Below are 26103 nucleotides of genomic sequence, written 5' to 3'. Positions count from 1 at the left end.
TCTCCTGTTGAGTTCGTAGGTGTTCAGAATGGTTTGATCCCTATTCAGCTGAATTCCTGAGACCAGACGAAATCTAGGTCTCCTACTCCTCCGCCATCTTGCTCCGCCCCTGTATACACTCTTTTGTGTGAACGGAAGTTTTCATTTATTTGAGACAAGTGCCCAAGAGTGCAACAGCTGGGTCATATGGTATTTGCATGGTTAGTTTTATATAAAACTCTCAGGCTATTTTCCAGAGTGACTATGACATTTACATTCCTGGAAGGGTCATCAGTTGAACATGAGGACTGAGGAGAAGTGCTGGAGGTTTGAGGAGACAAGAAAAGGCATGCAATCATCACTGAGGAGCATGGACATGTGAACAGACTAGGTGAACGCAGAGTATCTTTGGGCAGGACCAATGACTTTCTGGAGTTTGGTGGCCACGAATTCACAGTGACACCCGTCAGTGTGGCCATGTGTTCTTCTCCAGTCTATGCCAGTTCAGCCACAAAATAGGCAAAGAGTTAGATTTAAATAGGATAGTTTTACCACACAAGGAAAACAAAGGACAAGAGAGGTAAGGGAACTAGGATATATTCAATAAATAGATCACAATAATGAGCCAAAAATAAAAACTTGCTGAGTGGCAAGGGAAACTCAGTGGAACCAGTGTATTTGGGTCCCAGTTAAAGCTGGGTACTGGAGGGAATGAACTAGAAAGACAGGAGGTGTAGTCAGAGAGTGAAATATACAGAAATTGACATTAGAGTTTGCAGTTAATAATAATGAGACCTACATATAACAGAGGGAATAAGTGATTGAAGTAGGGTGGAATTCAGGATCAGTGGTGAAGTGCAGGCAAAGGAAGGAGAGGCTAGGTTTGGGGAAGAATCATCAATGTGGATATTAACTTCATCAAGATAGGAAGGGTGTTGGGGAGTGTCAGTTGAGCCGGATGCTTGCATATTTAGGAAAAAGAGAATGACCTGGGAATTGATGAATTATTGCTACAAGAAGTGGTAGGAGATTACCATGTGAAAAACATGGAATTCAGAACCAGAGACTTTTTTTAGGGGGAAAGGAGACAGCAAGGTCCACAAGCAGGAAAGGGGAGCAAGGATGATACCTTCCTCTCTTCCAGCTCCGTAACCTATAGACTGTAGAAGTGAAAACTACAACATTAGAGAGAAAATACCACCCTGCCTCAGGGAAGCAGGACTCTTACTGCAGACAAGTGGTGAGTGGGATGGGGAGAGATGGGGTGCAGGGTCTTTCTAAGAGCACTTAGGGCTCTGGACCCCCTCTCACCCCAACCTCGAACCTAAACTTTGATGATAAGGGGATTCTTAGAACTCCTTTTTGAAGAAAGGTGGCATAGCAAAGCACTTAAGGGCACAGAATTTGCAGCAAGACAGACTGGCTCAGCTACTTAATAGTTGTACAATCTTGGGACTGATGCAACTGCTTCAGGACTTGGTTTCCTTATTCCTAAAATACAGATAATAATGTTTCATGAGGATGAAATGAAGTAAGAGATATAAAGCCCTGACAGCAGCCACTAAATGGCAGTTAATACCATTATGTGCTCAATGAACACAATGTGCAGCATCCTAGATATTTACATGTGTTTCCTTGAGCGGTATATCCCACATAGAAAGAAAGGGAATCAGAAAGGGGCCTTACAAAAAAGAAGAGCAGTTAATACTTCAATGTGGTGAATATACTCTAGGACTGCATTTTACTTTGGTTCAAAAAGATAAATTCTAAACCAGATCAGATTGAACAGGATGGTTTAACGTGGCTACCCCCCCCCGCCCCCGCCAGATAACCTATCTAGGTGGAACATTCCTCCCACTCCTGATGGCCTACATTCTGACCATTGTTCCCCTCCTCCTGACCCCACACTTCCCTGGGTGCCTGACGCTGCTTTTTTTGTTTCATATTCTTGTTTCTGAACACAGGTTGGTAAGTATTAGTTTTATCTGACCCCAGGTGCTCTTTTTGGTGGAAAACTGGATTATTCCTCTCTTGACCCATCTCCTAAGCTTGTTTAGTTCACCACTGCAGCCTAGCAGGCAGAATCTGTGCCCTTCCTCTCGACTCTAGTCAGAAATCAAAGGACTCTCTTTGCAATAAGGCCCAGGTTGTTGAAGAGATCATAAAAAGTTTCACACTGAATTGTTGCATTTTGGTTTATGCATAAGAGCTCTTTTTTTTTTAACATGTCTAGATGTGGTGTTTTTATAATTAATTTAGCAGACATTTATTAAGTGCTTTTTATATACCAGGGATTGTGGGTATTGTACTAGAGAAATAAGACATATCTCCTTGTCATTCTCCTCATTTGAAAGTAAGTACTTTGAATCTGGGATGTTCTTTTTCATATTGGTCCCACCTAGTATCTAGCACATATTCACTTTTTCTTCCTGAACCCCATTTTTTTAATACTCTAAATAAAATAAGAATTTAAGAAGATGTATATGAGTCTTACAACTTGACAGATATGAAAATCGAGGGAAATATATTGACAGTGAAACAGAAAAAGGAAAACTATGTAGATTGGGATGTCGAAGATAAGGAACAAATGGCAGATTATAAATGCATAACTCCCGGGCACCTGGGTGGCTCAGATGGTTAAGCATCTGCCTTCAGCTCAGATCATAATCCCAGGGTCCTGGGATTGAGCCCTGCATCAGGCTCCCTGCTCGGCGGGAAGCCTGCTTCTCTCTCTCCCTCTATTGCTCCCCCTGCTTGTGCTCTCTCTCTCTCTGTGAAAATAAATAAAATCTTAAAAAAAATAAATTAAAAAAATGCCTAACTCCTATTCAACAGCCAACAATGACCAAGATCATTTCATGAAGGTTGAAGCAAGTGTTTTCCTGAGTCTCATGAAAATACATGGTTTGGTCATGAAGATAATGCTAGGCTATGAGTCCTAGACAGTAAGTCCAAGATGTTGCCTGTCTCGTAAGAGACCACCTGTGAGTCTATGAGTCCATAGGTAACTAGCAATGTGTTTCATAAAATAATAACTTGAGTTAGGATATGTATTTCCTAAAGAAATAAATGAATAAATGAGAAAGAACAAATTTTGAACATATCAAAATGACCTCATCAACATTCCGAAATAAATGCATGACTTAGTTACATACTTTTGGATTGAAAAAAGAAATGTGTGAATCATAAGGTACATTCTTTAATATATATTTTAGATATTTTTAAGGCCTCTGTTCTTTGATTCCTTTGACAGATTAATTTTTGGTTAATCAATATTCTTTCTCCTTAAAATTTACATTTAGAATATCCCTAAATTACTAAACTTAATTCAGTTTCTGGCATATGTATTACATATTTTCTATCATGTCCAAAATAGCCAAAATCTGACAATATTAAGGTTCTTTTTTCTTGGACTTCTTATGTAAAATAGTGCCCTTTATTAATTTTCTTCCTTCTTATTCTGGTTCATTTTCCATCTTGCCACTTATCACTACTTGAATTTATGGTATATATTTGTATATTTGCTTGTTTATTATTTGTCTTTTGCTGCCAATTGAGGAAGCTCTAAAGGAAGGGGAACTTTTCCAGGCTTTGTTAACAGATACATCAGAAGAAATTAGGAGCTTTAATGAAAAGAAACATTTCTTAATGGAAAGTGAAGTTAGCTTTTATTTTAATATTTAATACATATTTCTAAATTATAAGATTTTCTATTCATTTTATGGCATACTTACCATCTAATAACAATGCTCACTTAACAAAGCCAATTCACCAGATCTATAATATTTATTGATATTATTCTTGCTTTCATGAAGTGGTTAAGCTTAGAGGAGCTTCATCAGGTTTTCAAGGCTTGATAAGCCTATTTATAAATTCACATTACAATTTAGCTAGTAATTTTAAGAAATCCATTACCCAGCTATTGCAAAGTTTAATTAAGATGGCTTAAAATAGAAAAAAAAGATAGCTTAAAACAGAATTATATAGATCTACTACACTCAATTTTTATTTACATTTACATTATCAACGTGTGATTATTTTTAATATCTCTAAATGTGCAATAAACACAGGATTTCCCACTAAATGGCTAGAGAAGCCATAGCAGTTCATGCCAATTGGTGGTATGAGAAAGCCTTCAATTATTCCCCAATGTATTCACCTCTCTCTTTTATAAATTCCTGTTTTCTTGCTTAGATGCTTTAATTTCTTTCTTAAACTTAATAGAACCTTTTGAAAAATCTAAGAAAGATGTGTCAGGAAAATGCCCATGTCCACAGAGCCTTGTCCACATAATTTAATTTCAGGAGATTCAGAGATCTCTTGGGTCCATCCAGAGACCATGGACGGGTCAGGGACCCCACGTCAGTCACTCTTGTCTCTAGTCCCTGGCAACTACTAGTTTATGGAGAAACTATAAACTAATTTCTCCATAAACTAGTAGTTTACTAAACTACTAAACTACTATTAGTTTCTCCATATTGCCCTCATAACTGGTTTCATTTTAACCAGAACTTAACCCTTCAGGTGACAGCTCTGTGTACTAAAGTTGCTGACCCTCTTCATACAATGTCCCATATGCAGGACCTAAGGAAAAAAGTTGGCTATGTACTAAAGATGGAGTGTTGTAATAACAGCCATTCAAATTAGACTTGAGCAATTAACAGGAAAAACTGTGATAGGAAGGGGCAAAAAGTTAGGATAGACTATAAACAACCCTTCTTATAAATAAGCTTTATTTAGCAGATGTCTACTCACAGCCTTCTATGTGCCTCCTTCACTCACACAACAGATGTCTATTGGTAATGACAATGCACCAGGCCCAGTAGGGGAGAGAAAAATGGAAGAAGTCATCCTTGAAAATTAAATCTTCTCCTTCCAAAGCCTAGAATACCACTTAGCCTGTTAATCTTTAAGACCGTTATACTACAAGTTCATTACTCTTTAAAGGCAAAAGCTAATGCTCTAGTTATAGCCTCTAGAGTCATTAAAAAATTTCTCCCAATCCATTTTTATTCATCCAATTCAAATCTAATGCTATGTGAGTTCCTGATATAAATTCGGAATCCTGTTTGGTATTAGAAGATGTGAGAGATACCGTTTCTAACCCATAGTTTATTGCTACTCTTTAAACTAAGTTCAGATATGCATGCATTCTTTCTGCTCTGATGGGGCACTGGGGTGGGATTTCACCTGTCTTCATTTCATACAGAATACCTCAATTCATGATTTAAAGATAGAGAACAGTAACACTAAGAAAAACTTTTCATAACAAATACTTGAGAGAGGTCTTCATGGGTTGAGTTTTCTTGGACAGGGATTTGACTTGGATTGAAGGAAAGATTCCCCTTTATTGGGTATTCAAGAGGGAATCAGAGCTCACTGAAGCTAGGAAGAAAATAGAAGCACTAACATTTGCAATAAATAGCTCCGATTATTATTATGACTAAATGAAAGCAAAATGAAAGTTGACATTTCTCTACTTTACATTAAAGATCTGGCAATGACTAAAGATGAAGGTCTAGTGGGTTTCATAAGTCTGGTATTAAAAATAAAATTACCTTCATTGACAGGTGAAATTGATCTGGCATTTCACAAAAGAAGGTAAATGGATTTTTTAAAATGGCTTTCTTCTCCTTACATGGGACCACACTTCAACTATTTAAATAATTTAAAAGTTATTTCTCATGGAAACAGAATCAATTTTCTATATGCCTAAAGCACATTAATGAGTATTCTGAATTTCCTTCCTTCTAGCCAAGTGATAAGTCAAAGTAAAAACCCCCCAAAAGCTATTACATTGTAGAAAATACAATTTTCTCCTTGAGAAAGAACAGTTATTGGTTGCTGCCAAATTTAATGTAGGAAATACAAAGTTACTGTGGCTATGCTATGCATAGGAAAATCTCTTCTGTGGTGGTCATCTAGCAGCACCCAAAGAAAGTTGTGGCTCTCTTACATTCAATTCATGAGCATTTAAATCCATTTTCTCAGGCTCATGTAAGCCGTGCCTCCATAATGCTTTTTCACTCCAACTTCCTTGTGGAAGTTTTCATTTTGAGGTTTTACTCACTGCGGTTGGTAGAAAAAGGTTGTTCTGAATATACTTTTTTCTAATAAATATGAAACTTTCAAATTCAAAAATCATAAATGCTTCCAAAATTAAACAAAGAAAATGAATTATGTTCAATCATAGTTACCAACTCTAAATTTAAATGGTTCTAAACGGAACTTTTTCTCTCTTATTCTACATTAACTCTGCTTCATGTGGTCTATTATAAATAGTTTTCTTCTTGTTGATCAACTACATCTCTCTGGTAAATGAGAAGCTCCTTCATCTCCAGTTCTTAATAGTCAGCCATTCCCTGCCCAGCATTATAGTGGGTCTTGACTGACAACCTATGTCTTTGAAATTATTCCTCTATTTGGTTTTAGTAGCAAAGAGATGGTGATTTTCTTAGATATAAAGAAAAAATTAAAACCAAAATCTAAAAGCAATCTAGTAAAACTTTAATTTTAAAAGAGAAATTAATTTGTATCTCATGTGCAACCCAGCATAATCTTCTATATAAAATTGCTAAGTTATTTCATTAAAATCACAATTTTGGATTTATTTCCCTGTTAGCTTTTAACGATCAACAATATTCAGAATCTTAGAAGACATCTCATCTCACCTTCCTGCAGGGCTAGAGCTATTATCTTCATTTTCCCATTGTTCATTTTTACTTCTTGGAACTGGGGGCTGTAGCATTTCAGCGGCTAGTGGGTCAGCATCATTCTCTTCTCGACCAATCCATTCTCCAATCACACGGGGTCTCAGAAGAGAAGAATTAAACGCCACTGTTTCCTAAAGAGAAAAGAATGTACTGACTCAGACGCCTTATTCTTTTTTTTTTTTTTTTAAAGATTTTATTTATTTGACAGAGAGAGCACAAGCAGAGGGAGAGGGAGAAGCAGGCTCCCGACTGAGCGGGGAACCTGATGAGGGACTTGATCCCAGGACCCTGAGATCATGATCTGAGCCGAAGGCAGCTGCTTAACCGACTGAACCACCCAGGCATCCCTCAGATGACTTATTCTTATTAATGGGACAACAGGGAAATAATTTCATCTAGAGTTTTGATTGCCTCTGCAAATCAAAATGTTCCTTTTTTCTTTCTGTTGACTTAAAATTTCAGGTCTCTCCATTTCTATTAGGTGACTTGCTCTATGTAATTTGTGCTGACTCCTGAAGGTCACTGTGACAAAGGATCCAGGAGTGAAACCTTTGATTTGCATTTGGAAGGCTGCATATGTGTTCTCAGGAAGGAGGAGTGGAGACTAGCATTTGTGACAGAAGGAAAAGCGTGTGGCAAGGCTCCCACAGTGAAAGAGCTTAGCGTTGCTGGGAAATGGTAAATAATTTCTTAGGAGGAAACTGGTGTGAGGTCAGGGAATAAAGTCAATAGTGGTGGAAGGATGGATTGCCTCCAATTGTGGGACAGTCTGGACTTGTAGGGATCCAGTAGAGGTTGGAAGGAGGGCAATATCAATGACAGGTATGGTGTGCTAATTCAAAAAATGCTAAAGTGATTCAACAGTCTTGCATAAATCACAGTGCTCAGCAATATATGTTAAGAAAAAAAAAAAGAAGAAGATAGAAGGAGGGGAAGAATGAAGGGGGGGAAACTGGAGGGGGAGATGAACCATGAGAGATGATGGACTCTGAAAAACAAACTGAGTGTTCTAGTGGGTGGTGGGGGGATGCGTTAGTCTGGTGATGGGTATTAAAGAGGGCACGTTCTGCATGGAGCACTGGGTGTTATGCACAAACAATGAATCATGGAACACTACATCAAAAACTAATGATGTAATGTATGGGGATTAACATAACAATAAAAAAATTTAAAGAAAAAAATGCTAAAGTGACCTCTTTTCATAGATTTTCAGAGGATGTGGGTCTTAAAATGATACTTAACCTATTTAAATCATTTAATAATTTGAAGGGTACTAGAATACTGAATGTGTGTAATTGCTGGAGGTATCTCAGTAAGTGGGGAAAAGGTTAAAAGCAATGCCTACTCTATGATCTTAGGTTTGTTTTAAAAATTCATATGGGTGTATATCAAGATTTTGTGCTGGTCTCAGCCTCTCAATAACCAATGTTGTGGTTATGATTACAAGATGGCCTTCAGCAATAGCCATCAGGAGACTTTGAAAAATTAAAAGTTTATTGCTCCCAAGACCTGCAAATTATACAGCACACCTGGGGGCCACACACTGAGGTCACAGGTAGAGAGAGAGAAAGAAAGAGAGAGAGCTAGCAATCACAATGCTGGGGTTCTGCTTTTATTGGGGTTGAGGATGGAAGCCTAAGGTTTTGTGGGCTCACTCTTTATTGGTCAATTTAAAAAATAAGAATAAGAATTAAAAGCATGGGGAGAGAAAAAACAAGTGACCCAAATGGTCAATAACTGAAATCAACCAAGATCTCTAAAACAAAAGAGCTTCAGTCAGGGGAGGCGGCCTGGACCTTTATCTAGTCTACTATGGTTAACAATGTCAGCCATAGTAGATTTTTTGATCAGAAATCAAAAATTTCTGATATTTCTATCAGAAATAGCCATCTTTGAAGTAGACACTTTGACAATCAAGTTTAAGTGGGGCACTTGCATTACAAAAAGAAAAAAAAAACAATTGTTAGGGCTTATACTACAATCCATCATTCATACAGTAATTACTCACTTATTAATTTTCTTATATTTATTAAGACCCACTGTGTGCCAGACACTGCTTTATTTGTTGGGAAAAATAATTGTAAGACCAAAATTTGGTGGTTTTATATGAAGAGAGGGACTACAGGTAATTTTAGTTTCTTCTTTTTGTGTTTCTATGTCTTTGCAATATTATGATAAATATATATTTGTCTTATAATGAGAAAAAATGGTTTTAATTTTTAAAATTTTATAATGTTATGTTAGTCACCATACAATACATCATTAGTTTTTGATGTGATGATTCACAATCCATTGTTTTCGTATAACACCCAGTGCTCCATGCAGTACGTGCCCTCCTTAATACCCATCACCGTGCTAACCAACCTCCCCCACCCAAAGCCCTGTTTGTTTCTGTGTCCATAGTCTCTCACGGTTCATCTCTCCCTCCGATTTCCCCTGAGAAAAAATGCATTTTAAAAATAACCTGATCTGAGAAACACAGGCTTGACTTAAATTATGTTTCCCTATAGTTTTTAGTATTACAAGAGTTCTGAATAATTCCTTAAAAATTCAGATCTGGTCTTCTGAGTCTTTACAATTCTCCAAAATATTATACAAATACAATACAATGCAAATATGGTATAACAATATGTACAATGTAATATTAATTAGTATACAAATATAACACCAAAGGAAACATGAAATATGATGACATATTTGATGAATATTTATCCTAGTCATATCAAGGGATAGAAAGTAGTTGGATATCTTAATACTGATTTCCTAGCCCACATGAAAATGTACCAGATAAGTTTTAGTAATAGGTATTTTTATAACAGAGCAAATAATCTGAATTCTTTCTGTATTTATGTTCCCATTGTCAGGAAATCAAAGCACTATAATGGCTTTCAGCTGTGAAATCATGCAATCAAATTATTGTTTTGAAATTACTAGAAAGGCACATTCACCTATCACAATTTAATATCATTTGAAGTATAACAAAATTAACATCAATATTGTTAAATCTTAAACCTGTATTTGCTTTTAAAAGCAAACTGAAGTCATGTTTTAGAATTTTAAAAAATTATAAACATATTTACAGCCTCAGAATCAATTCTTGCCTGTGTCTGAAGTGCTACTTATTTTGTGAATTTCACTTTCTCCAAATGTAAAACAGTGATGATGGGAACTATAAAACCTACTGTATCAACTGAGTACATAGGTAAGCACAGTTAAACCACAGAATTATGTACATTTGCTAGATACAATTATTTAAGGATGTGGACTATATTAAAACCACTTCTACATGTGTGATATAACTGGGGGAAAAATGGTAAACAGAACTGCAAGAATGGCCAAGTTGGGTAAAAATAAATCCTTGGTTGTCAATATGGGCAGAGTAACAGAACAGAGACTTGATGTGACAAATTTTCAACCTCTGAAGTTTTATTTTATAGATAGAGTATTAAAAAGGTTGGATAATTGGGGCGCCTGGGTGGCTCAGCAGTTGAGCGTCTGCCTTCGGCTCGGGTCATGGTCCCAGGGTCCTGGGATCGAGCCCTGCATCGGGCTCCCTGCTCGGCAGGAGGCTTGCTTCTGCCTCTCCCTCTCCCCCTGCTTATGTGCCCTCTCTCTCTGTGTCTGTCTCTGTCAAATAAATAATCTAAAAAAATTTAAAAAAATAAAAAGGTTGGATAATTAAGTTCAATATTATTAATCTGATTTATGTAATAAAGCAGAATTGGGCTTAGAAATTTGTCCTATTATAAGCTCAACAGATAAGAATGGGGACAAAGAGACTGACCACTGTAACAACAGAAAGGAGTGGGTTTGGACACTGTAAATGAAAAATGTGAAACAGAATTTAGAGTTGAATATGATCAAAAGTTGAGAGCTGAAGAGAATCAGAAATAACTCCCTGGTTGCTTACTGGGAAATTAAATAAAATGATAGATGCCATTGCTGTTGGAAAAGTAGAGCACTGAGAGGCTAATTCGTTTGATATGCAGCCTGTTTAACACTGGATGGCAGCAGAAATTTCAGTGAGAAATAGCTGATGAACAAAACAATACAAAGAGCTGCAAAGACGGTCAGAGGAGTTAGGAAGTGAGTATTTTACAGGTCAAAAAATGGGACTCTTAACTTTTTGTATTTTTCAGAATGATTAAACCTCTTCTGATACCTATGCTTTTTTAAAAATGTTATAGCTATAGAAATTATTGAATGTAATCTATTTACTTGTAATAGATTAAAATAGCAAATATTTCCTTGGATATATTGCTTATATTTGATTAAGTTAACATAAATTTTTATGAAAGGATTTCAATGAAGAAAAGCAGTTCTTAACACTATATACAACGTACCACAAATGTCATTACAGAGCAAAAGAAATTTTAAAATGCGTATCAAAAGCAGTAACTTTTTTTTTTTTTAAGATTTATTTATTTGACAGAGAGAGACACAGCGAGAGAGGGAACACAAGCAGGGGGAGTGGGAGAAGGAGAAGCAGGGAGCCCAATGCGGGGCTCGATCCCAGGACCCTGAGATCATGACCTGAGTTGAAGACAGACGCTTAATGACTGATGCACCCCAAAAGCAGTGACTTCTTGAAAATATTTTAAGTACATGGTAAACAAATAATTTAAGGTGTCAATCTAAACAATGTAAATCCTAATTACTCTTTAAAAATGTATAAATACATATTCCTTTGCCATCCTAAGGATAGAGTCTCTAGAGGTTGAGATTCTTAAACAAGTATGTTGAAATTTAATAAAAGCATTTCTGGTCAAAAATTCAACCAAAGATTACAGATTTGCTTAGTATTTTCCATCAGCAGAAAGCTAACCTATCCAAGAAGCAATTACAGAAAACCAGGCCTACTCTCTCCAAGTAGCTTACTCTCACTGGCTAACTCACAATGGGTTCAACTGCTCTGACCACTTTATCACATTTGATCATACTCTGTGGTTTTTTTTCTTTTTTCTTTTATTTTTTAATTCCACTACGATTAACATACAGTGTTATATTAGTTCCAGGGTATAATATAGTGATTCAACAATTCTACACATTACTCAATGCTCATCATGATAAGTGTACTCTTAACCCCCTTCAACTATTTTGCCCATCCCCCCACCCCTCTGGTGGCTACCAATTTGTTCTCTATATTTAAGAGTCTTTTTTTTTTTCTTTTTTTATTTGGTTTGTTTCTTAAATTCTACATATGAGCGAAAACATGGTACTTGTCTTTCTCTGATTGACTTATTTCACTTAGCATTATATCCCCTAGATCCACCCATGTTTTTGCAAATGGCAAGATTTCATTTTTTTATGGCTAAGTAATATTACATTGTATATATGTATATATACACCTCATCTTATCTATCCATTCATCTACTGATGGACACTTGGGTTGCTTCCATATTTTTGCTATTGTAAATAATGCTACAATAATGCTACAATATCTTTTTGAATAGTGTTTTCGTATTCTTTGGGTAAATACCCAGTAGTGGAATTGCTGGGTCATATGGTAGTTCTATTTTGAATCTTTTGAAGAACTTTCATAGTTTTCCACAGTGGCTGCACCAGTTTGCATTCTCACCAACAGTACACGAGCGTTCCTTTTTCTCCACATCCTCACCACTTCTTTCTTGTATTTTTATTTTTAGCCATTCTGATAGGCATGAGATGATATCTCATTGTAATTTTGACTTGTATCTCCCTGATCATGAGTGATGTTGAGCATCTTTTCATGTGTCTGTTGGCCATCTGATGTCTTCTTTAGAGAAATGTCTGTTCACATCTTTGGCCCATTTTTAATTGGATTATTTGTTTTTTGGTGTTGAGTTGTATAAGTCTTTATATATTTTAGATACTAATCCCTTAGCAGCTATGTCATTTGCAAAAATCTTCTCCTATTCAGTAGGCTCTCTTCTAGTTTTGAAGACTGTGTCCTTGGCTGTGCAGAAGCTTTTTATTTTGATGTAGTCCTGGTAGTTTATTTTTGCTTTTGTTTCCCTTCCCTCATGAGACATATCTAGAAAAATGTTGCTACAGATGATGTCAGAGACATTACTGCCTATGCTGTGTTCTAGGATTTCTATGATTTCAGGTCTCACATTTAGGTCCTTAATCCATTTTGAGTTTATTTTTGTGTGTGGTGTAAGAAAGTGGTCCAGTTTCATTCTGTTGCAAGTTGCTGTCCAGTTTTCCCAACACCATTTTCTAAAAAGATTTTATTTATTTATTTGACAGAGAGAGAGAGAGCAGAAGCAGGGGGAGCAGCAGAGGGAGAGGGAGAAGCAGGCTCCCCACTGAGCAGGGAGCCTGACTCGGGGCTCGATCCCAGGACCCTGGGATTATGACCTGAGCCAAAGGCAGATGCTTAACCGACTGAGCCACCTAGGTGCCCCCCAACACCATTTCTTGAAAGGATTTTTTCCCATTTAATATTCTTGTCTCCTCTGTCAAAGATTCATTGACCATATAATCGTAGGTTTATTTCTGGGCTCTCTATTCTGTTCTACTGATCTATGTGCCTATTTTGTGCCATTACTATACTGCTGTAATTATTACAGCATTGTAGTGTATCTTGAAATTGGAGATTGTGGTATCTCCAGCTTTGTTAATCTTTTTCAAGACTGCTTTGGTTATTTGGGTTCTTTTGTGGTCCCATGAAAATTTTAGGATTATTTGTTATAGTTCTATGAAAAATGCTATTTGTATTTTGATAGGGATTGCATTAAGTCTATAGATTACTTTGGGTAATATGAACATTTTAACAATACTTGTTCTTGCAATCCATGAGCATGGACTATCTTTCCATTTGTTTGTGTCATCTTCAATTACTTTCATCAGTGTTTTATAGTTTACAGAGTACAGTTCTTTCACCTCCTTGGTTAAGTTTATTCCTAGGTCTGGAATGACTCCCACCAGCCCCTTTGCTCTGCAGGTCTCCTAAATGTCTCTGCCCCTCCACCACATGTTCTGAGATTAGCAAATAAATCTCAGGTACTTTCCAAACTGCTGCTTCTATACTGTATCTCAATAGGGCTGCTTGTCTGTTTTAGGGTGGGACTCAGTTTCCTATTACTCTCTGTCTCTCTCAGAGCCAAGCCCGCTGATTTTTTTAAGTTCCATGTGTTTAGTCCCACTGACTCTAAGAACATTCAAAGTTAAGCCCCTCTGGTTTCCAAAGCCAAATGTTGTGGCTCCCAGTGCAGGTCCCTCATGCCTGGGGTGCCTAGTATGGGCTCTGCTCCTTCCACCTCCCTATGCCTATGTTGTCTCTCCCCATCATGGACAGTCTTAGGGGTTAACTTGTTTCCTGACCATGTCTCCACCCTTCCCACCACTTTCAATGTGGCCTCTTCTCTAAGTCCAACCGTGAAGAGTCTATTCTTTCAGTTCTTGGGTTGTTTTCTGCATTATTTACAGTGATGTAGGTTATCTAGGTATATCTGTGGGATGAGTTGTGCCTGGGATCCTCTTACTCTGCCATCTTCCCCAGAAGTCTGTTTTCTCTTCTTAATAAATCAAGATGTTTATCGAAGCCTGAGATCACATCTTAAATGCCTTTGTTTCCTCCATATTAACTAGCATAATTATGACTTCATAAAATAAGCATAAAACTTGTGTAAATGAACTAAAAATAATTCATATAATGAAAACCAATGCAAATGTGGTTATGTTTAACTAAAAATTATATAAATGATTCATGTACAACACTGATTACATTTTTAAGCAACATAAGAAAGTCTACAAGATGTGATCTATTTAAAATCATTAAATATTTCTTACAAACTCTTAAGCTTTTGAGTACATTATTTTAATACTACCAGTTCAAAAAAGGAAAATTATGGAACACAAATCACACATTAAATGTTTAACAAAAAATTGCATTAAATGTTTAATTTAATAATCATTGTTAAGGTAATCCACACATTGAACTTGCATTAGAGTTTAAAGAAAGTAATGTAAGCAGATAGTTAAAAGCTTTTTTCCTACTGCTCCTTCTATTTTCTTCCAGCTTTGAGATATAATTAACGTACTCATCACTTCATATAATTACCATTGTGTGTGTGTGTGTGTGTGTGTGTGTGTGTGTGTGTGTGTGTGTGGTGAGAACTTTTTAAGATCCACTTTCTTAGCAACCTTCAAGTATACAATATAGTGTTGTAAACCTTAGTCACCATGCTGTGCATTAGATCCCCAGATCTTGTTCATCTTATAACTGGAAGTCTGCATCTGATCACTTGCACCCATTTCCTCCACACCCTCACCTCTGGCAACCACCACTCTACTCTCTCTTATTATAGGTTAGTTTTTTTTAGATTTCACAAATTAGTGAGATCATACAATATTTGTCCTTCTCTGGATGACTTATATCATTTAGCATAATGTCCTCAAGGTTCATCCACATTGTCATAATGACAATGGCAGGATTTCCTTCCTTTTTATGGCTGAATAATATTCCATTATATTATATATATGATATATATTATTATATATATATAAATAATTACTTTCTCTTTATTCACCTATTGACAGGCACTTAGATTGTTTTCATGTTTTGGCTATTGTAAATAATACTGCAGTAAACATGGAAGTTCAGATATCCCTTTGAGAAAGTGATTTCATTTCCTTTAGATATATACTCAAAAGTGGGATTGCTGAATCATAGTTTTATGTTTTTTGAAGCACCCCCATGCTGCTTTCCACAGTAGCTATATGAATTTACATTCCCACCAACAGTATACAGGGGTCCCCTTTTCTCCATATTCTTGCCAACACTTGCTATTTCCTGTCTTTTTGATAAGAGACATTCTATCAGGTGTGAGGTGATACCTCATTATGGTTTTGATTTGCATTTCCCTGATGATTAGTGATGTTGAGCACCTTTTTATGTACTTGGCCATTTATCTATCTTCTTTGGAAAAATGTCTGTTCACGTCCTCCACCTAATTTTGAAAAATCAGATTTTTTTTCCTACTATTGAGCTATCTGAGTTTCTTATGTATTTTGGATATTAAACCCTTATCAGATATGTGATTTACAAATATTTTCTCCCATTCTACAGGTTACCTTTTCAGTTTGATTTTTTCTTTTCTGTGCAGAAGGTTTTTAGTTTGATGTAGTCCCACTTGTTTGTGCTTTTGGTGTTAAAAAAAAATTTTAAACCACTGTCAATACCAATGTAAATGAGATTTTTCTTCTAGGAGTTTTATAGTTTGAGTCTTACATTTAAGTCTTTAATGCATTTTAAGTTGATTTTGTACTTGGTGTGAAATAAGAGTCAAGGTTCATTCTTTTTTTATAATTCTATTTTTAATTTTAATTTTTTTATGCTATAAATGCTTGTATTAAGAAACAAAGTTCATGGGGCACCTCGGTGGTTCAGTCAGTTAAGTGTCTGCTGTAGGCTCAGGTCATGATCCCAGGGTCCTGGAATGGAGCCCCACATAGAGCCCCGCATTGGATTCCCTGCTCAGCAGGGAGTCTGCTTCTCCCTCTCCCTCTGCCCCTCCCCACAGCTTGTGCTTACTCGCTCTCTCTCCAAAATAAATAAATCTTAAAAAAAAAAAGTTCAAATAGACAACATTACACAAGGAACTAGAAAAAGAAGAAACTTAACTGAAATTTAGTAGAGAAGGAAATAAGAAAGATCAGAAATAAAATAGAGACTAGAGTAAACCATAACATAATATTGAAAGTAATAACCAATTTTTCCAAAAAAATAAATGCAATTGGCAATGTTTTAACTACATGAACTAAGAAAAAAGAGATAAGATTCAAAAAGCAAAATGAGAAAAGGAAAACAATACAACAGATGTCACAGAAACAAAATTTCATTTTTTGTAAGTGATTATCTAGTTTTCTCAACAACTTTTATTAAAAAGATTGTCCTTTTACCTGCTGGATTAAATGTATTCCTATTTATTGTATTGTTTTTATGCTGTTGTAAATGGGATTCTTTTTTCTTTTTAGGATAGTTCACTGTTAATATACAGAAATGTAACAGATTTTTCTATGTTGGTTTTATATACTGCAACTTTACTAAATTCATGTATTAGTTCTAACAGTTTACTTGAGTCTTAAGGGTTTTCTATGCATAAAAACATGTCATCTGCAAACAGAGAGGTTTACTTCTTCTTGTCCAATCTGGATGCCTTTCATTTCTTATTCTTCCTCAGTTGCTCTGGCTAGGACTTCTGGTACTTTGTTGAATAGGAGTAGTGAGATTGGGCACTCTTGTCTTATTCTTGATTTTAGAGAAAAATCTTTCAACCTTTCACTGTTGAGTATGATGTTAGCTAAGGGTTGTCATATATGTCTTTTATTATGTTGAGTTACATTCCCTCTATACCCAATTTGTCAAAAGTTCTTACCATGAAAGAATGTTAAATTTTGTAAAATGTGGGTTTTTTGCATTGAGATGATCATGTGATTTTTATCTTTCATTCTATTAATGTGATGTATATTTATTGATTTACATATGTTGAACCATCCTTGTATCCCAGAGATAAATCTCATGTGATTGCAATCCTGGTATCTGATTCTTTTAATGTGCTGTTGAATTCAGTTTGTCAGGACTTTGTTTTGAGAAGTTTTACATCTATATTCATCAGAGATATTAGTCTATAGTTTTCTTTTCTTGCAGTGTCCTTACCTGGCTTTGGTATCAAGATAACGCTGGCCTCATAAAATGAGTCTGAGAGTCTTCCCTCCTCTTCCAATCTTTGGAAGAGTTTGAGAAAGATTGGTGTTAGTTCCTTAAATGTTCAGTAGAATTCATCAGTGAAACCATCTGGTCCTGGGCTTTTCTTTTTTGGGAAGTTTTTGATTCCTGTTTTAATCTCCTTACTTGTTATTGGTCTGTTCAAATTTCCTGTTTCTTTGTGATTCCATCTTGGTGGGTTGTATGTTTCTAGGAATTTATCCTTTTTTTCTTATGTCATCCAGAATTTGGCACTAATTGTTCATGGTAGTTTCATGATCCTTTGTACTTCTGTAGTATTAGTTCTAATATCACCTCTTTCACTAGTAATTTTATTTATTTGAATCCTCTCTCTTTTCTTGGTTAGCCAAGCTAAAGATCTGTCAGTTTTATTTATTTTTTCAAAGAACCAACTCTTAGTTTCATTAATCTTTTCTATTACCGTTCTATTTTCTATTTCACTTATTTCTGCTCTGGTCTTTATTATTTCCTTTCTTCTGCTAACTTTGTAGCCCTTACTCTTCCTTAGTAATCAATATAAACTGCTGAAAGCCAGGACCTCAGCAATTGGAAGTATTCAAAGTATTTTGTTTTAGTCTTTAATATATTTACTTAGCATAAGTTTTTCTCAAAAACTATATATCACATTCTGTGAAAAAACTGAAATATGTTCTGAGCATTTTGATAGATCCCCAGTGCTCTTGGCTTAGTGATCATGCCTTTAGTGTATGGTATGATGGCATTAATGGTCCTAATTGTTCAACCTCAGTGTGTCCATGCCCCTTATCATGTGAGTTTATAGTTTCTCTTTTAAAAGTGGGACAAATTTACCCTCCACATGTGATCTGTTTTAGCCAATAAAATAGGGACATTATTGTACGCCTGTTATAAACCTAGGCCTTAAGGCACCTTACATGTTTCTACTTATTCTCTTGTATTTCTGCCATCCCCATGAGAAAGATATGCCTATTCAAGTCCACTTGCCCCAAAATGAAGATAAGAAACACTTGTAACAGACCTGAATGACACCAAACAAGCCCACCTTATGTCAGCTGACAGCAGCCAACCTCCAGTCACATGAGAAACTCCAATTGAGATCTGTTGAGCCCATCTAACCAAGATCCAGCCAAGGTCAGCTGAATTCCAGAAAAGCAGGAAAAATAAATTTTACTGTTTCAAGCCTCTGAGTTTGGGGTTAAAACATTACATGGCTATAGCTAACTGAAACAAACTGATCCTAGAAGTAGAGAGCTGCTTAATAAAAACTTAAAATATATGTCATTGGCTTTGGAATATAGGGGCAGGTGTTGGCTGTAAGAACAGTGAGGAAATTATTGTAAGAGGCTGGAAAAATGGAGGCCTGTGTTATGTGGTGTTAACTGCTTAGTAAAACTATCATCTCTGGTTAAGATAGAAAGTGATCTAATAAAGTTTCAAAATTGTACAAGGAGATGTCCAAGAAAAAATCTGTCAACATTACCTACTTGTTTTTAGCCACATATGGTTTCTTCAAGAAATAGATGAGTGCAAAAAATAACTTGCCAATTTGCAAGCAAAATTTAGAGGAAATATTAAGAGTCTGGCTGAATTTCTTATATCCAGCCTTTCTCAACAGCTCAAGATTTTTAAATTAAGATAATCCTTGTATAAATATTAAATCCATGGCCCTGCCAGAAAGACAAAACCTCAGGGTAAAGAAGAAATTAAGAATGTGGTTGTAAGGCCCTTCATTAAGACTTCTGAAAAAAAATTAAGAGAGTGTCTTATTAAGGATGTTGTTTCACAACACCTTAAATACCCATTAATTAAATCTAGAGAGGCAAGTCCTGAAAAGAATTGTGGATGTGGTTTTTGGCACAAGAAGGAGAGAGGAATCAAATACAAAGGAAACCCAAAAATTATTTAAGACAGCTGAATTGGCAAAAAGCACCTGAAGTAAAAGGGACATGGACTACAAACTGTAAATGCCCCTTGGGGACGCCATTTTTCTATAAGAAAGAACCTGAAAAAGTTGCTCAAAGGTATCTTTTCTAAAGTCCTCTTCAGAAGTGGCCAAAGACATTAACAAAAAAGAAAGTCCTACAGGAAGAAGCCACGAGCTATGGAAAAATGATAGATGGAGACTCCCAGGGAACCCACTTTCTACTCCCACAGAACAGAATTGGGGCCCAATTAAGGAACATTTCCAATGCCTTGGAGAGGAATACCTAATGATATGTGCCCATAAGAACCAATAATTTCTATAAACCTCTCATTATTTCCCTTTTCTAGTGGGAATATTTAATGTGGTTACCTCACGTCAGTCTTATCACTTAATGGAGAGGAAGAAACAAAACTATCAGTCACATATGTTTCCCTATATAGAAAAATCAAGAGAATTCAGAGGCAATTTATTATATATGAGTTTGGCAAGTTTATGGAATTTAAGATAAAATTAGAAAAAATTTTCATTCCTACATTCCAGCAAGTTTTAAAATGGTAATTTATAAAACAGATTCCATTTACAATTATAGCCAAAAGTACACGTTATCTAGGAATCAATTTAATAAAATTTGCATGGTTTTATTGAATATAACTATATGACTTTATCATGTAACATTATAATATTTAACTAAATGGAAATATGCCAAGTTCACAATAGAATGACTCAGAAATGTAACAATGTCATTTCTCTCGTATCAATCTAAAATACAATACAACTCCAAACCAAACAGAATAACAGATATAAGCAAATAGGGCAATAGAAGAAAAAGGGCCCAGAAATAAGACAAGTAACAGAAGCATGCATCCTGATGGACAAATGATGAATTTTTCAATAAACAGTTATAGGAAATATATTATCCATATGGAGAAAATATGTTCCAACTTCTTACCATATTAAAAAAAATAATTTCAAGTGGGTGAAAGACCTAAACGTGAAAAATAGAACTTTTAGGAGAAAATAAAAAAACAATTATTTTCATGACATCAAGTAGGAAAGGATTTCTTAAAACAGTATTACAAGTTTATGTTAAAAATGTCTGTTAATAGAAAGCACTATTTAAAAAGAGATGACAAGCCTCAAACTTAGAGAATATATTTGAGACACATATAACCAATAAGAGTTGACATCCAGAATATAGAATAAACTCACAAATCTAAAGACAAAAATACCGGCAATAAAAATGGGCAAAAGAGACAAGCAGGCATTCAATCTTATTGAAAATTATAAAATCACTAATTGAATCTACAAGAAACTATCTTTCATTAAAATGTTTGATGACAGCTAGTGTAATCAAGGATCAGGAGCAAAAAATATTATTACAAACTGTAGGTGGAAGTGTAAATGATACAACCTTTAGAAATTCTGCATTACCTAGTAATGTTAAAAATGCACATTCCACATTGGTAGATTAATTGAAGTTCATTTGGTTGTGTTTTTCTCTTTCAGTTCAGATACATTTTCATTCCTCAGTTAATTTCAACATTCCCTCTCTCTCTCTCCTGGTTCTCAGCTTATTATGTTGTTTCTTATTTCAATGGGAAAATGAAAGCAATCAGAAGAGAATTTGTTTATCTTTTCATCAACAAACCCACCAGCTATTAACATCTTTTTTTTTAAGATTTTATTTATTTATTTGACAGAGAGATAGACAGAGAGCACAGATAGGCAGAGTGGCAGGCAGAGGGAGAAGCAGGCTCTCCGCTGAGCAGAGAGCCCGATGCGGGGCTCGATCCTAGGGTCCTGGGATCATGACCTGAGCCGAAGGCAGATGCCTAACCAGCTGAGCTACTCAGGCTCCCCAGCTATTAGCATTCTTGCCTACAGTGACAAAAGATCAACTGTCATTTCTTCTTTTCTGGCATATAGAAGGTACTCTATATGTACAGTGAATAAAAAAATTAATAAAACTTAAGTAACATATGATTCAATGGTTCATAATGCTTTATCAACATTACTAGTCATTGGAATATGTAAATGTAAATCAAGACCACAATGAAATACTACTTCACACCCATGAGGATGATTATAAGTGAAAAGACAGACAGGTACTAACAAAGATATGGAGAAACTGGAATCCTCACACTTGCTGATTGGAATGTAAAATGGTGTTGTCACTGTGAAAAATAGTTTGGCAGTTTCTCAAAGAGTTTAAACAGAGTAACATATGAGCCAGCATTCCCATTTCCTACAGATATGCCCAAGAGAAATGAAAACAAAGGTCCACACAAAAACTTAAACGTGAATATTCAGAGAAACACTATTCATAATAGCTGAAAAGTAGAAACAACTCAAATGTCCATAAATTGATGAATGAATAAACAAAATCAGGCCTATCCATACAGTAGGATATTATTCACCAACAAAAAGGAATGAAGTACTGATACGAGCTACAGCATCACTGAACCTTGAAAACATTATGCTAAGTCAAAGAAGACAGTCACAAAAGACCACATTTGTTTGACTGCATTTATATGAAATTTCTAGAAGAGGCAAATCTATATAGACAGAAGGCAAATTAGTGGTCGTCTAGGGCTGAGGGGCTGGGGGGATGGGAATGGGTACAAGGTTTCTTTTGGGATGATGACAATGTTCTAAACTTAGGTTGTGCTAATATACTTTGAATATAATAAAAACCAGTTTAGATTTTATTATATGAATTATTATCTCAATAAAGTTGTTATAATAATGCATTAAACCCATTTTAGCTTTTCCCCTTTCATGTGCAGTACAGTATATAGTATAAGGGAAAAGCATGGATTTGGAGTCAGATGAACAATCAGAAGCCAGAGGGACATATTTAGTCTAGATCTAAGTACTAATTCTGAGACCTTCAGCAAATCACTTAATCATTCTGGCCTCAGTTTCCTTATCTGTAAAACAAGAAAAACACAACCACTTCATTGGACTAGTCCAAAAACTAAATTCAGTAACACATCAAAAACCCCTCAGGATATCTGCTAGCCCTAACAGAGACCCAAATTATCCCTCCTCCTTTCCCCCACGATCTTCCGTACCCTCCTACCTGTGATCTAAAACATTTTATTTTTCATTATGGGAATTTTCTTGCAAATGCAAAAGTAGACAGAAGAGCAAAATAAACCCTTTGTAGTCACACACATTTTCATCAATAATCAACTCACAGGTAAACTCACTTCATCCTATCTCCATCCATGGCCCTTCCACATCCCCTCTTCCCTGCCAAGATCATTTCAAAGCAAATCCCATTCACTGTACCATGTCACTTGTAAATGGTCAATCATGTATCTCTCAGAAGGGTGCTTTTATAAACAAATACCATTATCACTTTCAACAATAAAGTAAAAATATACTTTAATATCAACAAATACCTCAGTTTTCAAATTTCCTTGATTATCTCAGGGAAATTATCTGTTTGTTTGCACAAGTCAGACTCTACGCAAGACTTGGTGTGTTATGACTTACTTTTATGTCTCTTCTAATCTACAGGTTCTCCTCTGTCATTTTCTTCCCTGTAATTTTGTTGTTGCTGTTGTTTTTCAAAAAAACCCAAATTGTCTGTCCTGTGAGTTTTCCATAGTCTGGATTTTTTCCTATACATCCCTGTGATGTGGCTTGAAATGTCCCTCTACCCCTTGTAATTTCTGTAAATTAGTAGTTAGTTTTGGATAAAGTTTCTGTTGTTGTTCTCAGTACTGCTTCAGAGAGAATGGTTATACATTAGTCCCCCCACCCCTTATCTGCGGTTTCGTTTTCTGTGCTTTCAGTTACCTGCAGTCAACTACGGTCCAGAAAGTCGTTGATCCTTCCGACATATGGTCAGAAGGTCAATAGCCTCAGAGTACGTCACAATGCCTCCATCTTTCACCTCACTCCTCTCATCACGTATGCATTTTAACATCTCACGTAATCACAAGAAGTACAGTGCGATATTTTGAAGGAGAGAGACCACAGTCACAAAACTTTTATTATAATATATTGTTATAGTTGTTCTATGTATTACTTATTGTTAATCTCTTTGCATAATTTATAAATTAAACTTTATAATACATATGTATGTATGTATAGGAAAAACATATATATATAGGGTTTGGTACTATTCATGGTTTCAGGCCTCCACTGCACTGGGATTTTGGAACGTATCACCCCACAGATAAGGGAGGATGATGATAGTTCCTTCTGGAGGCACATAATGTCCTGTTGACTCTTCACTCTTCTTGACTAATGTTGGCAGGATTGATGATTATTGCTTAGATCCATTAATTCACTAAAGACTGCCAAATGGTGATTGTCTAATTTTATAAGACCATATTCATTTATTTGCTGGAAAACTTCTGTAAAGAGAAACTTCCTCAAATATTTGGTTACCCTGAAATACAATTTGTATAGGAAAGGTAGATTAATTTTTGATTCTTTCCCTTTACTTTTACCAGTTTTTGAAAGTAGTAACTTTGGTCTCCTCACATATTTTTAAAGTTAATTTTTGGATGAACATAAAAATTTTAAAATGTTAGATATAATTCACTGTATTGCCGTTATTATTATTATTCATGTTCAAATTTTCTCAACTCTTTCCAGTGGGAGACTATCTAAAGTTGGCTCCTAAGCTCTTTTGACACACCAAGTGGTCTTTCACATGTTCTTGCTTTCTGGTATGACAGGATATTTAGGCTCATTTTGCTTCCAACTCAGAATCAACCATTATTCCAAGAGACTCCGATTCATTTTAGTGGGAAATATATTTTAAGACTAGATTCTGGACACTTGGATGAACTAAAAAACTAATGATGTAATGTATGGTGATTAACATAACAATAAAAATTTTTTTTAAAAAGTTGAGAAAAGAAAAAAAAGAATTTCTGTATACCTTTCATTCAGATTGCCCAAATGTTGCTAATGTAATAATGTCAACATTGTTGGTTAATATTTTGTTTTATCATTTTCCTTCTCTTTTTTTCATATTTATAATAAAATTTCCCCAGAACCATTTGAAGGTAAGTTGCTCTTTACTCCTAAACACTTCAGGGTGTTATTTCCTAAAAAGAAGGACATTTTCTTAGGTGGTCACAGTATAATTATCAAAACCAGTAATTAACATAAGTACAATACTAATATTGTATTAAATAACCTTGTTTAAATTTCCTCAATTATTTGAAAAAAGCTGTTCAAGGCCATAGAGAATCCTAGATCATATATGGCATTCAATTGTCATGTTCTTATTGTTGTTGCCTAATTTCCTTTAACGTAGAACAGTTTTCAGTACTTCACATTTATGACCTTTATGTTTTTTTTAGGAGGTCCCTCAATTTGTCATTTTCCAATGTTTCCTATGATTATAGTGAAGTCATGCATTTTTGGCAAGTATGACACAGAAGTGATGTATTCCTTTCATATCAAAAGTCACATGATACTGATTTGTCTCATCACAAGGGATAATAACATTGGCCACTTGGTTAAGGTGATGTCTTTCATGTTTCTCCATCATAAAGTTGCTAATTCTCTCTTGTTAATTATTAAGTATCTTCTGGGGAGTAACTCTGAAACTATGTAGATAACCTGTAATTCATCAAAATTTCACCTACTAATTTTAACATCCTTCGGTGACCCTTCCCTGCATCAATTACTATGATGGCTACCAATTTGTGATTTTCTAATTTCACCATTCCTTCCAAATTTATTTGTTGGTACTCTATCATGAGAAAGAGCTTCCCTCTCATCTCCATGTGTGTATGCATGCATGTACATATGTAGGCATATCAGAATGGGCTTATGGATTAATTTTTTTATTCAATGGACTATAACATATTAGTATCATTATTTTTAGGTTTTAAAAAGTCCCTAGAAGGAGCGCCTACAAGGAGGCTCTGATGTTTTTTTGAAATGTTCCATCATTCTTTGATTGCATCTTACTTCTTCACACTAAAAGACAATCCAGACACAACACATACTTTCTTAGCTGCAGCCCTAGATTCAGCCATTTCTCCAAAGAGCCCTGGTTCCTTTTAATAGAGAATGATATTTAGAAAACAGTATCTGCTCTCTAGTTGTGCTCAGTGCCAGTGGAGAGTGTGTTCTACTGAACTAATGAATCACTGAACATTATATCAAAAACTAATGATGTACTATACTTCAGCTAATTGAATTGAAATGAGATACCACCTCACACCAGTCAGAACGGCTAAAATGAACAAGTCAGGAAATGACAGATGTTGGTGAGGATGTGGAGAAAGGGGAACCCTCCTACACTGTTGGTGGGAATGCAAGCTGGTGCAGCCACCCTGGAAAACAGTATGGAGGTTCCTCAAAAAGTTGAAAATAGAGCTACCCTACGACCCAGCAATTGCACTACTGGGTATTTACCCCAAAGATACAAATGTAGGGATCCGAAGAGGTATGTGTGCACCCCAATGTTTATAGCAGCAATGTCCACAATAGCCAAACTATGGAAAAAGCCAAGATGTCCATCGACAGATGAATGGATAAAGATGTGGTATACACACACACACACACACACACACACACACACATACACATATACATGCAATGGAATATTATGCAGCCATCAAAATGAATGAAATCTTGCCATTTGCAATGATGTGGATGGAACTGGAGGTTATTATGCTAAGCGAAATAAGTCAATCAGAGAAAGACAAGTATCGTATGATTTCACTGATATGAGGAATTCTTAATCTCAGGAAACAAACTGAGGGTTGCTGAAGTGGTCAGGGGTGGGAGGGATGGGGTGGCTGGGTGATAGA

The 26103-nt window shown here is 35.6% G+C and overlaps 1 protein-coding gene across 1 annotated transcript in view; it reads right to left on the bottom strand.

Moving 5' to 3' along the window:
- CUNH8orf34 (chromosome unknown C8orf34 homolog) overlaps nucleotides 1-26103 on the bottom strand; it is a 377054-nt gene that overhangs the window by 230373 nt on the left and 120578 nt on the right. The window contains 1 exon segment of the mRNA XM_025871441.2: nucleotides 6651-6823. Within this exon segment, the coding sequence (XP_025727226.1) occupies nucleotides 6651-6823 (173 nt within the window).

Source organism: Callorhinus ursinus, unplaced genomic scaffold (genome assembly GCF_003265705.2).
Source record: "Callorhinus ursinus isolate GAN/ISIS: 27379988/994484 unplaced genomic scaffold, GSC_fseal_2.0 scaffold5, whole genome shotgun sequence".
In the NCBI taxonomy this organism is placed as follows: Eukaryota; Metazoa; Chordata; class Mammalia; order Carnivora; family Otariidae; genus Callorhinus; species Callorhinus ursinus.
The sequence above is the reverse complement of the archived record's forward strand: the minus strand, read 5'-3'. Positions and strand labels throughout refer to the sequence as shown.